General features: G+C 36.0%; 2 protein-coding genes across 4 annotated transcripts in view; both read left to right on the forward strand.

Moving 5' to 3' along the window:
- Nucleotides 1-3,951: 3,951 nt before the first annotated feature.
- On the forward strand, nt 3,952-5,363 carry LOC134000959 (sialidase-3-like). Of its 2 annotated transcripts, none has more exons than XM_062440488.1 (2): nt 3,952-4,202; nt 4,307-5,363. In XM_062440488.1, the coding sequence occupies exons 1-2, from the start codon at nt 3,978-3,980 to the stop codon at nt 5,207-5,209; spliced, it is 1,128 nt and encodes a 375-aa protein (XP_062296472.1). In that variant the 5' UTR covers nt 3,952-3,977; the 3' UTR covers nt 5,210-5,363. The 2 variants fall into 2 exon arrangements, with proteins under 2 accessions (XP_062296472.1, XP_062296473.1); XM_062440489.1 differs by having other exon boundaries at nt 3,952-4,190.
- Nucleotides 5,364-7,795: 2,432 nt separating this feature from the next.
- The window catches only part of zfyve21 (zinc finger, FYVE domain containing 21), a 15,093-nt gene continuing 10,031 nt past the window's right edge, over nt 7,796-12,857 (forward strand). For both annotated transcript variants that reach the window (XM_062440561.1, XM_062440560.1), the window contains exon 1: nt 7,796-7,957. In XM_062440561.1, coding sequence (XP_062296545.1) covers nt 7,832-7,957 — 126 coding nt within the window. In that variant the 5' untranslated portion in view covers nt 7,796-7,831. The remainder of the gene's footprint in view (nt 7,958-12,857) is intronic.

Here is a 12,857-nt window from a genome sequence, read left to right on the forward strand (position 1 = left end):
ACAACAAACATATAAACACTTGATTTTATTCTCAGCAGAATAATCCAACAAAGGGTCAAATGTTTCATTTTCAGCGTAATAAATGAAGCAGTGGGATAAAACAAAGGACTACAGTCCCAGACACTAATTTACCAAAACCGCTACCGCCATCTACTGGCGAAAGTGAATATCGCTCAACAGATAATTAAATAAGGTGAGTTTGCTCAGACGTGACACAAAGCATCTTATGTAATAATAACAAAAAAAATAATAGTGGAGGGTCCAAGGTAATGACACAAACTAATACAGTACAAATTTTGCAAATAATTTCATCCCCTAAAATACAGGGTGCAGGCAGGGTCGCCCAAGGCATAAGCGAACTGAGCAGCTGCTTAGGGCCCTGTGACCACTAGGGGGCCCCCAAGAGCAATTAACTTAAAAAAGAAAAAAGTCAGTTTTGTTTTCCATGTGTGAGTGGTGATGATTCATATATCATCAAATGTACGTTCTTGTACAAAAAAAACCCAAAACATAAAACAACAATATTATGTGAACAGAGTGTAGTTTCCTACTGCCTCTCTGCTGTCAGAGCTCCGCTAGTAACGTGTGCAGTGAAGCTCGGAGCAGGTGAATAATGATGGAAAAAAGGACATATCCTTCATGGGCAGAAAAAAAAAGAGGAAGAGGAGGAAAAACGACTAGATAAAGGTATGTCTTGGTAATGTAACATTGTGTGTCAAGGAGATTTTGCAAAGTTTCCTCAAATTAGGAAAGTTCCTAATTATTGTTGATATTTTGTTCCAACTACGTTAGCCTGTAATAGCAAATAAGCTAGCTAACGTTAGTTCAAAACAAGAGAAATGTATCTTCTCTTATGGGTAGGTTAGATAGCTTACTATTCAAGCTAACGTTTTAGTGTTTGTGTAATACTTTGAATAAGTTGATTCTCAGTATTATTCTGGGTCGCTTTTTGGCATCAAAACAACGTTTTTGATAACAACGTTTGATAAAAAAAAAAGTTTAATTACTAACGTTAATTACAAACGCAGTGACATTTGCTATCAATATGGTTTTGCATTAATGAATTCACTTAGTTAACTTATAGTTTGATGTATGTTGTTTGCAGTTGTTTGCTGCAGAGCACAGTAATTTATGTGAGTAAATAAACATATACCTTTTACATCAACTCCCTATTATGCTCATACGTTATATGAAACTTCCCCAGGAGCACTGTTAAAGTATTTTGGTGGAGGCACTGACTCGGCCCAGGGGCAATCCACCTCCTCAGGAGCAGCCAAGGTGACTGAAAAACTGTCACCATATATATTTAATTTCTAGTCAAATTATCTCATTAAGATGTAATAATATAAGATATAATCATATGACAAGGGACATGTTTTCCATCTCAGGTCCATCTCTATCCTCTGCTCCATCCACTGTGCCCAATGTCCTCTCTGCAACCTCAGCTGTACCTGGTAAGTTAATTGCTCAGTCCACTGCAGAACATACTGAGATGAATATTTTTTTAATATAAGATATAATCATATGACAAGGGACATGTTTTTAGACAAATGCATATTATTAAAAAATTCTCAAGCAATTTTCAGTTGTTCCACTGGCATTATTATTATTTAAATTTCCCTATAGGTCCTTCATCTTTGGTCATCGAGATTGATGTTTCACCCACTTCTTCAGCGTCCAGTTTGCAGCAGGGATCAGCAGCTCCGCCAGTAGACCCAGCTGAGTGTCCCTCTTTCCTGTCCGACTCAGAAAGGACTGAACAGGTATTAAGAGGTCCACTGCCTATAAAGGACACATTCACATTCCCGAAAAGACACGATGGCCGAAGCTTCCACCATCATTACACATTCCTTTTCTCTCCTCACATCTCTCTCTGCAAAAGACAAGTGACAGGCATAGACAATAATGGTTAACATTAACAAACTACACATAAGCTGTTGCCAAATTAATATTTACCATTGTATTTTAGGCTACTGCTGGTGTGACATGTTTAGATTTGAACTCCAAATGCCATGCGCCGATCTTTCCTTGTGGCCATATCATCTATGATGTCTTTAAAGTCCAGTTTCTTGGCAAGTTGACGCTCTATGGAGAGCATTGCCAAACCGTTGAGCCTCTCCTGAGACTTGTTAGAGCGCAAGTAGTTTTTTTATTATCTTCATTTTACTGAAGGCCCGCTCACCTCCAGCCACAGTCACAGTCACAGGCAGAGACAGAGACAGGAAAATATGCAGCAGGACACACAGGTCTCCATAAATGCTCTGTTGTCCCATTGTGTATACGGCATTAAGAAGGTCCAGAGGTCCAAGACCGTCTTCAAAAGTTGCACTATATATATTCTTTAAGTGCTGTATTTGGTCATCAAGGGACTCTGTGAGGTCATTCTTATATTTCTCAGAGAGCTTTGAGTATGATGCACTGATGCTGTCCTGTGGCATATCTCTGAATTTCCACAGGACGCAGAACTCATCACATATCTGCTGCATTGATGAGAACCTTACATGTAGTTGAGAGATTATGCTGTCCATTGCAACATGAAACATTCTGCCTCTGGGCTTTGCTCCTCTGTCCCTTGCTTTTCTGACTCATCAAAGAAACGCTTCCTCTTTCTCTGTTTCATTTCTAACCAGGATTTGATGCCCATGGATGTGGCAACAGCAGTTGCCTCTGTCATAAAACTGTCACATGATGCACGCATGCAGGCAATCTCCTCCTCTAGTTCCTTTATATTGACAGCTTGCACATCAAGTGAGTTAGTTGAGGACTGGCTGGTAAGGTTTCTATCCTCTATGCACTGTAACACCTTCACCCAAAAAGTGAAGAGTAAAACTGCATTAAAGGACTGAAAGTAGGTCTTTAGACCCTGTGCTTCAGCTTTGGCTTCATTGGTGAGGTTACCTGTAGTGATAAAGATATCGAATGCCTGGATGACACCGGGCAAATGTTTTACCACTGGGCGCACTGCCTCTATCCGCGCACTCCATTATGTGTCAGACAAGCTGTACAGAGAACAACCCAAAAGTTTTTGTAAGATTTCACATCGGTGAGGGCTGCCACTGAATAGTTTGTACAGCTGATTGACGAAGCCAAACAATATGTCCATTTCTGGCCATGGACACCAACTAGGTTTAACGTGTGAAATGCACATGGTGAGAATGTGGCAAAGGGATTTTTACTCAGTATGCGAGCTTGCACTCCTCTCACTTTTCCTGCCCTGTTGGCTCCATTATCATAGCACTGACCCCTGCAATCAGCTATATCTATCCCATGTTCACCTAGTGATTGTTCCACCATTGTGGCGATTTCCTCTCCTGCCTTTTTTGAAAAGTCCTTAAATTCAAGGAAATGTTCATTTATTTCCCACCCACCCTCAGGGGAAGTTTGACTGACCCATTACTGTGCACCAGAGGGCACAAATATATATTATGGCATGCTAATGATAGTAATTTTGTATAGTTTTTGTATTGTTTTATCGGTGCATGGTTGAAAAATACACTGCTGCGATAGCTATATGTTCAACTTTATGGAAATAAACTACCAGGAAGTATTGTCTAACTTAAGTGTAAAAATCCCTATCAGTTGGGCGCGCAGGTGGTCGAGTGGTTAGAGCGCATGCCACATACGCAGCCAACCCTGGTTCGAATCCTTTGCTGCATGTCACACCCCTTTCTCTCTCCCATGTTTCCTGTCTGTCAACTTCTTAATAAAGGTGTCTATGCCGAAAAAAAAGAAAAAAAACCCCTATCAGTTTACCTTGGCTTCACTCCAACACTACATAGACACGTTTCATCGTGTGTCAGCTGATTAAGGAAAAGAAAATGACGGAAATATACTTTCAGGTTGAGCAATAAAGACACCTCCCTGCATCATCCAGACTTATAAAAACCCTCAGCAGGCTTACCTTGATGATCCTGGAGGAGTAAGCACGTCTTTCTAGCTCATTATTCGTGCCATCATTTTATAAACAAACATCAACCATGGAAAACAATCCCTCAGTTCACTGCACAAAAGAGCTATCCAAGGAAACTATCTTTACAACTGTGGTGTACAGGATTCCTGCTCTAATCTACCTCGGAGACGACAAGATCCTGTGCTTTGCAGAGCGCAGGAAGACTACAAATGATGCCAGCACAGTGGCGCTGGACATGAGAACAGGAAAGGTGAACAGGAATAAGGAATCCAATCCTGAGGTGACGATTAAGGTGATTATCTACAGCAACTAGTTTATTTTTATATTACTTGTGAAGACAGTTTTTAACTTTTAAGTTAATAATTATATTTACACATCTCTGATTTTTTTTCTTAGTGGTCAGAGCTAAATCCAGTTAAGGAGGCACATCTTCATGGATGCCGTCCTATGAACCCCTGCCCAGTGTATGAGAAGAAAAGCAAAACACTGTTCCTGTTTTTCATCTGTGTCAAAGACGGAGTCACAGAGGGGCATCAGCGAAGGCACCACAAAAACGAAACCCATCTCTGCTACATCAAGAGCACTGATGATGGCCAAAACTGGAGTGAGGTGACTGTATTCACTGAAAATGAGTTGGTTGAAATCAAGAAGTGGGACACAATGGCTGTAGGGCCAGGCCATGGTATTCAAATGGAGAGTGGTAGATTGATTGTCCCACTTTGTGCTTATTATCGTGAAAACTCTTCTCCCATCTCCCTCTGCCTGTACAGTGATGATCAGGGTAACACTTGGAAATTGAGCAAGAAACTTAAGATGAAATCCAATGAATGTGAAATGGCAGAGGTTTTTGATGATAAAGGCAAGAGCAGAATCTACTGCAATGCTCGTAATGCAAAGTATCGAGTAGAAGCTGTCAGTGAAGATGGAGGAGAAGAGTTTAGCTCCTTCGATAAAAAACACCTAAACGACACAAACACAGGCTGTCAGGGAAGTGTAGTCTCCTTTCCAGATCAAAGTGAAGTGCAGCCAGTTCATAACAAGTGGCTCCTCTTCAGCCACCCGACTGATAAGTCCAAAAGGGTTAATTTAGGAGTGTATCTGAACAAATCCCCACAGGATCCAACACAATGGAGCAAACCCTTGATCATCAACAGTGGACCCAGTGGTTATTCAGACCTGGCTTACATTGATGATGGTTGGTTTGTTTGTTTAATGGAGTGTGGGGAGCAGACAGAAACTGAGCAGATCGCATGTCGGATTTTTAGCTACAATGATGTCGAGCAGGCCATTGCAGAGTAGTCTGAGGTGAAGCCTTCTGACTAAACAGCAGAGAGAAAATCGGGGATGCAGTCTTTGTTAATTACACCCCAAAACTATTGAACAAACTACCTTTAGATATCAGGGAAGCCAGTTCACTAAATATTTTTAAGAGAAAGCTTAATACTTATCTCTTCACTTTAGCTTTTAATTAGCTTATCTATCAGTTACTACTGCACTTCTTTTAATAGTTGAATTTTACTTGATTTTATTCTATTGTTTTTTCCGTGTACTATTTTTATTGTTAAATATATAACATTAATATTTTTATTTTTTCCTCCTCATATAGTTGTATTTGTAATGTTTTTATTTCTTTCCTCTTTCTTTTTTTTTTTTTTTTTTGAACATTGCTCTTATTTTATGTTCCTTTTATGTGAAACACTTGGTGTATATTGTATAAACGGTGCCATACAAATCAAGTTGTCATTATTATTATTATTATATTATTATGGGAATTTAAAAACGTTTTTTTATATGAGACTTTTCCTTATCACAATGATTATTATAATATGCTATGATTTTATTGTGCTACTGATGTAAATTCAACACAAACAATATTTAGATGGAGCTTAATGTTGCTTAGGATGTATTAAAGTTGTTGATGAGTGGTGAAGGGTTTGATTTCTTTTTATAGGCATTATGTCATCACTACTGTGTTCATCATAAACTAGTTTGGTTTTCTGTAAGTCTGTAACAATATTATAGAAAATGTCTGTTTGTTAGAGATCACAGAGATCTGTTGAAATCTGCAGCTGAAAAATAAGTCATGGCTTTTACCTATTGACCACACATAATACTTTAAGAATTTGTCAACAGCAGCAGAAAGCACACACCATTCATAGATTACGTTTAAAGCACTTCCTGTTCAGTAAATCAAACTACATTCAGAGTGTATGAATGTTATTTCCCCTCCATAAGCAGTTATTACTTACAGCCTGAAATACCTGTTTGGTTGTGTTGACAGATACTTGATGTCCAAACACACACCTTCCGCTCTATTTAATCTTTATTTAATCACCCAGCAACGAGCTCATTCTGGCAGGTCTTGGGCTCAACTCATATATCACATATTAATAAAAGAACAATATGTCATGCAGTATTTTAAGAAGAATGCCTTTGTTCTGCACATTTGGTTTTCGTAACATATTACGTCTCCTCTGTCTCCTCACACTGAATGTTGATGTTAATGAGTTGTAATTATCACCCCACCTTCTCTACAGATATAAATCGTGTCTGCTTGTGACTGTGAAGTTCACTGACACGGAGAATGTACTTTGTGTTCATTTAATTTTCTCATTTCAGACCCTGCACTACTTTATATGACCACTAGATGTCCTCAGTTAATTTGTCTTTACCAGCAGTGGTAACTTCATTAATCAATCAGAATCTGTTTGTTTGCACATTTAACAGATCAGCTGTCAGTCAGACTCAGCTTCTCTCCATTTCCTCACTAATCACTGAGTACATGAGGGCTGAGAGCAGTTATCAATCACATAGCTCTGATATTTCTGCAATTAATGCTAGAATACCAACTATTAAAACATGCTGCACACAATGATCTGACGGTGTGTGTATCAACTGAAATATTTGCCAGAAACATTTGCAAATGAAATAATTTGCTGCTCTTCAACATGCTTTTATTATCACCTGAGCTATTATAACTACTATCCACCAAAATCACTATTTGGTGGAGCTGTTAACAACTCATAGACATCTGAAATGTGAGCCTGACTACACACTGCTTTTTGTAAGACATCCACTGGTTTCATCTTTAACAATCTGTTGTATTTTAAAAGCTTGTTATATTATCCATTGTGTAAAAACTTCATCTGAAAAGTAACTAAAGCTGTCAAATACATGTAGTGGAGAAAGTAAAAAGTACAATATGTCCCTCTGAGATGTAGAGGAGTGGAAGGACAGTTACAGAAAACCTTTTTTTTAAATATTTTTTAAAATTCTTAACAATGTATTAAATTATTTGATTTATTTATTTTTATTGTTTTTAAAATCATTTATTCTTAAAATAAAATTTAATTATTTTAATTATTATTATTATTATTTTTTTAATTATTTTATGTATTCATTTTCATTGCTATTTTAAAATTATTTTATTTATTCTTATAAATGTTTAGTTATTTTATTTATTTTTATTGTTTTTAAATGATTTTATATATTTATTTTTATTCTTTTTTTTTAAATTATTTTATTCATTCTTAAAGTTGTTTTAAATTACTTTATTTATTTATTTTTTATTGTTTTTAAAATCATTGTATTTATTTTTTTTAAAGGTTTTTTAAAATTATTTTATTTATTCTTAAAAAGTGTTTGAAATTATTTCATTTGTTTATTTCATTGTATTTAAAAATATAAATTTTATTAATTCTTAAATTATCTTATTTATTTATTTTAAGTCCCTCCTCCGTGTGTATTTTCAGCCAATCAGAGCGGGTTGTGAAAACCATAACACTCCACTCTGCCAGCACACCGCGTGACGCCAGATCTGCCCTCTGATTGGTCGATCAGCCTGTCAGTCAGGCCGTGGGGCGTCTAGTAGCCGTTAGCTGCTCGAAGAGGACGAAACGACCAACGGCCGCTGAGGGGAAAATGTCTGCGGTGCCTGACGGAAAGAAACTGGTCCGGAGCCCCAGCGGCCTGCGGATGGTGCCGGAGAACGGAGCCTTTAACAGCCCCTTCTCTCTGGACGAGCCGCAGTGGGTCCCCGATAAAGAGGTGAGGCAGGCTGGGGGGATTTGTTTGACAGCGCGGAGCCATTAGCGACAAGCTAGCGGCGATAGGAGACATAGCTTCCGGTGTAGCTTTTCAAAAATAAAAGAAGCTGTTTGTTTACCTTTTTTTTGGACATTTATGAAAACATAATTGAACTGAATTGTCTTTATTGTCAATACAACGACATTTTAAAACAGCTTCCTCCTCAGTCATCACTCACACACATCTCACACTAAAATAAAGTTGGTAAAAGAGAAAAATAGATAAATATATATACATACGCATAGAAAACTCATTTAAAGTTCATATAAATAAAACATTAAAGCTACTCAAGACAAGTTTTTATATTACTCTGCTGTGTGTTTGATACAGTTTATCCACAAAAAAGTTCAGTTATCTTGTTAAAATCCTTTAAAATTACTTCATCCTTCCCTAATTAAAAATCTATAGGATTTATGAATCAGGATCTATAAATATGCAAATATATATCTAATCTCATAAGTTTATTCTCAGTTTATTCTCAGTGTTAATGCTTTAGAGGCTTGTGTAAGTTAAATACTGAACCAGGACTGGCTCCAAACTAGTTATGATGTAACCTCTTTATAGCTCGGAGAAACTTTTACACTTTGCACATAATGAGTTATGTAATTAGGTAACTTTGAATTATTTTTACATTTTTTGGAGCCGTTATCAACAGGTGCAAAAGACCAACATGTCTCTGGACGCAGATCTAAGATAAGATAACGGATCTTTGTTGATTGATTTAGGAGAAATTCACATTGACGCAGCAGTCTAGTGGAGAAAAGGTTACAGTTTAAGGGTGAAAGTGATCAAATATATATATATGTGCAATATGCAGAAGTTCCTGAGATTATATATGTGTTTAATGTTGGTGGGGTTAACATAGTGAGGAACGCATCAGTGTGTTATAGTGGCAGTAGGAGGTAGAACAGAGCAACATGCTGCTGAATGACTCATTAAATCCTGTTTGAAGTACAACAGAGACGCTTATCTCATCAAAAAAAAAGTCTTGAGCAGTTGTTTGTTTCTCTTTTAGAGAAAATATGCCATGTTGTACATTTAATATAGTTGCAGTTCAACAGAGCCTCACATGTTGTTAACCTGCCTCATATTAGTTTAGTGTTTGAGGCTCCAGACAGAGACGCTTCTGCCAGGACAAATAAAACCAGACAAACAGGATTCAACCAGTTCTTAAACTTACACGTACGTCAGTCTGCACAGAGGAGCTCAAACATTCAGCTGCAGGAGCGTAAAGAGTTACTGAGGAGAAATGTGACTTTAATGAGTCCAAGATCAAATCTGTCATCATAAATGTTTCATGAGTGAAGTAAATGACCCTAACCCTAAAACATGCACAACATCCTCACTATAATAATATTAACTGTCCTGTGCTTTTCATTCATAGTGAAGCTCAAAGTGCTTCAGTATTAATATAAACACACAATATAAAGACAATAGTAATGATAAATGTTAAGATAATCCTCAATAGAAAGGTTTGTGACAGTACTTTACTGTTATTATAATGTTTACCATCTTAGTTTAACCTTATTAATCATTATATTTATTCTATTATAAATCTGTCGTCTCATTCTCAGGAACACTTTGATGGAGTTTTATTGCATCATTAGATCACAAAGATGAACTGATTAGAGTTTAGTGGCCAAAGGTTCAGAATTCATGTAATAATTATGTCATAGTTTGTCTAATAGGATCAAATATTTCTAAGAGGTTAAAGGTTAGATTCACTTAGACATCATAATGTTCTTTATTAACACTTTTCAGCAAATCATAACTTTAGTTTAGTGAAGTTAAAATGTAATCAGATAATGACATTTCATATAGAGCGCAGGGAGAGGCACAAAACCTGGATGGACTCATTAAAAAGAAAATAATGTGAACATGACCAATAATGTCCTTGGGCAAGACACTTAACCCTTAATTGCTCCCGTTGCTGTGCCAACAGTGTATGAATGCGAGTGAATGTTAGCTTCCTCCTGATGTGCAGGTTGGCACCCTGCGTGGTAGCTGCCTGCCATCAGTGTATGAATGTGTGTGAATGAGTTGTAGTGTAAAGCGCTTTGAGTGGTCGAAAAGACCAGAAAGGCGCCATATAAGTACAGTCCATTTACCATTTACCATTTACCAAATAATTACAGTATTATTAACTCATTAACTCAGGAACAGAAGGAGAGATTGTGACCATATTTCACATTTGGTCAGATACTGAATTGGAGACATTAATCACCACTAAACTGTTTATATAGTTTTATTAAATTCCTTCAAAGTCTGGATGTAAACGGTCAGTGAAGGTAAACATTGTTTCTAGTTTAACTCGTATGCACACACATGCAAATCAGAGAGCAGGAGCTGCTGGAGGTGTGTGAGAGAGAGCGAGCCGAGCTATTTCTATGTCAGATTAGAAAGTTAGTGACACGTAACCGAATCATGTGACTATTTAAAGATGTTTGAGTCTGAAGAGCAGAGATGCTTTAAACTTCACCTCGCTGCAGTAAATGAGGGTTCAAGCTGTTTATTTAATTTATTACTTAAGGCCATGACAGTCTTAAGCAAATGTGTGTGTGTGTGTGTGTGTGTGTGTGTGTGTGTGTGTGTGTGTGTGTGTGTGTGTGTGTAAAATACAACAGAAAAGCTAATAAAAGGCTAAAGTGAAGCTTTTATTTACCTGATATATAAAGGTATTTATTACAGTAAAAGTACTGCAGTATTATGAGCGATGTAGTATGCAGTATTACAGTAAAAGTACTGCAGTATTATGAGTGATGTAGTATGCAGTATTACAGTAAAAGTACTGCAGTATTATGAGCGATGTAGTATGCAGTATTACATTAAAAGTACTGCAGTATTATGAGTGATGTAGTATGCAGTATTACATTAAAAGTACTGCAGTATTATGAGTGATGTAGTATGCAGTATTACGGTAAAAGTACTGCAGTATTATCAGCTATGTAGTATGCAGTATTACAGTAAAAGTACTGCAGTATTATGAGTGATGTAGTATGCAGTATTACAGTAATAGTACTGCAGTATTATGAGTGATGTAGTATGCAGTATTACAGTAAAAGTACTGCAGTATTATGAGTGATGTAGTATGCAGTATTACAGTAAAAGTACTGCAGTATTATGAGTGATGTAGTATGCAGTATTACAGTAATAGTACTGCAGTATTATGAGCGATGTAGTATGCAGTATTACGGTAAAAGTACTGCAGTATTATGAGCGATGTAGCATGCAGTATTACAGTAAAAGTACTGCAGTATTATGAGCGATGTAGTATGCAGTATTACAGTAATAGTACTGCAGTATTATGAGTGATGTAGTATGCAGTATTACAGTAAAAGTACTGCAGTATTATGAGTGATGTAGTATGCAGTATTACAGTAAAAGTACTGCAGTATTATGAGTGATGTAGTATGCAGTATTACAGTAATAGTACTGCAGTATTATGAGTGATGTAGTTAAAGTATTGCAGTAAAAGTACATAAGCTGCAAAAAGCAGGCTTTTAATTTGAAGGAGGTGAGGTCGCCTTATTTCCGGTGTTTTTGACCTCACTGTGTGTATTTTGACTCTTTGGGCGTTGCAGGCAGCCTGGCAGCTAACAGAAAGCCAAACACATAAATCAGCCACTTAAAACTCGTGAAACTCTCCTTCAGACGCTTTTATAACATTTATCAGCAGCAGAGAGCGTTAAAAAGACAAAGATACACGTTGTTTGTTACGTTGCGTCCTCTCATAGCTCGTTATATTGAGCTGTTGTGTGTAGCTGCTGTTAGCTGCAGCCTCTCTGTGTCTGTGTGTTTATTATTATCAGCTGTTTGCTCTCTGAGACACTTTGCCCTGACTGACAGTAACCTACACATACAAAGTTAATCATTCCTCATCTGCTGGTTTCATCCTTCAATATAATCTATTAACAGTTAATAGGAAAGAGTTTAACTTTAAGTTGATTTATAATACTTCCATAGCCTGATAATACTCATTTAAACTAACTTTAAGTAATAATCCATGCTCTTATTAATATATTTAACACATTTCTGATTCAGTAGGTGTGATAAAGTGCATAAGATATCTGTTTGTTGGAGGGGAGTGTTGATGTATATATTGGTTTGTGGCTGCAGACAAATATTAATGCATATATCTAATTATATGTACATTTTTACTTTATTGGCTGTATTATTTATGCTTGTTGTGTATTATTTAAGTGTGTGTTTGCTTTTTGTGTAGTAGCCTCCACTTTACTGCTACTGATTAAGCTTTTAATTCCTTTTATTCAATTTCCAATTTCTGACATATCAGCTTCATATATTAAGAGTTGGATTATAAAAGTGTTGAATTTTCTGTCTGAAAAAGGGCGGTAAGCTGATGATAATTGGACCAAAGAAAACTTATATTTATGATGATAAAAAGTGAATATTGTGCTGAGAATTATGGTTTATATAATTCTTATAATAAGCAAATATCTCAGTGATCTCTGATATTAAACCACTTTGTTAATCTAAGATTTTATTGTTATTATTATTCATTAATATTATTATCACTATAGAAGTTTTATCTTCTTATTGATTTTATTCTTAGTCTTTTTAATCTTTTTTAAACGTAGTTTTTATCATTAAGCTTTTATTCAACTTTACCTGTTTAATTTATCTTATTTAATTTTTAACTTTTGTTTTTATTTTGTAATTATTTAATTTATTATTATTTAATTTATTTTATTTTATTTTATTATTATTATTTATTTATTTATTGTTTAATTTTTTGTTCTGTCATTGTTTTTTTAATTCAACTTTTATTACATTTATTTTCTTATTCTCTTAGTTTTAGTTGTTTTTTTCTCATTTATTTTACTTTATTTAAATTTTTTAA

This window comes from Scomber scombrus, chromosome 19, assembly GCF_963691925.1.
Source record: "Scomber scombrus chromosome 19, fScoSco1.1, whole genome shotgun sequence".
Taxonomy (NCBI): Eukaryota; Metazoa; Chordata; class Actinopteri; order Scombriformes; family Scombridae; genus Scomber; species Scomber scombrus.

Excerpts from the sequence above, each read along its gene's own strand:
- LOC134000959 (XM_062440488.1), top strand. The coding sequence starts at position 3,978 with ATGGAAAACAATCCCTCAGTTCACTGCACAAAAGAGCTATCCAAGGAA. Across the intron at positions 4,203-4,306 it reads ATCCTGAGGTGACGATTAAG|TGGTCAGAGCTAAATCCAGT; the intron begins GTGATTATCTAC and ends TTTTTTTCTTAG.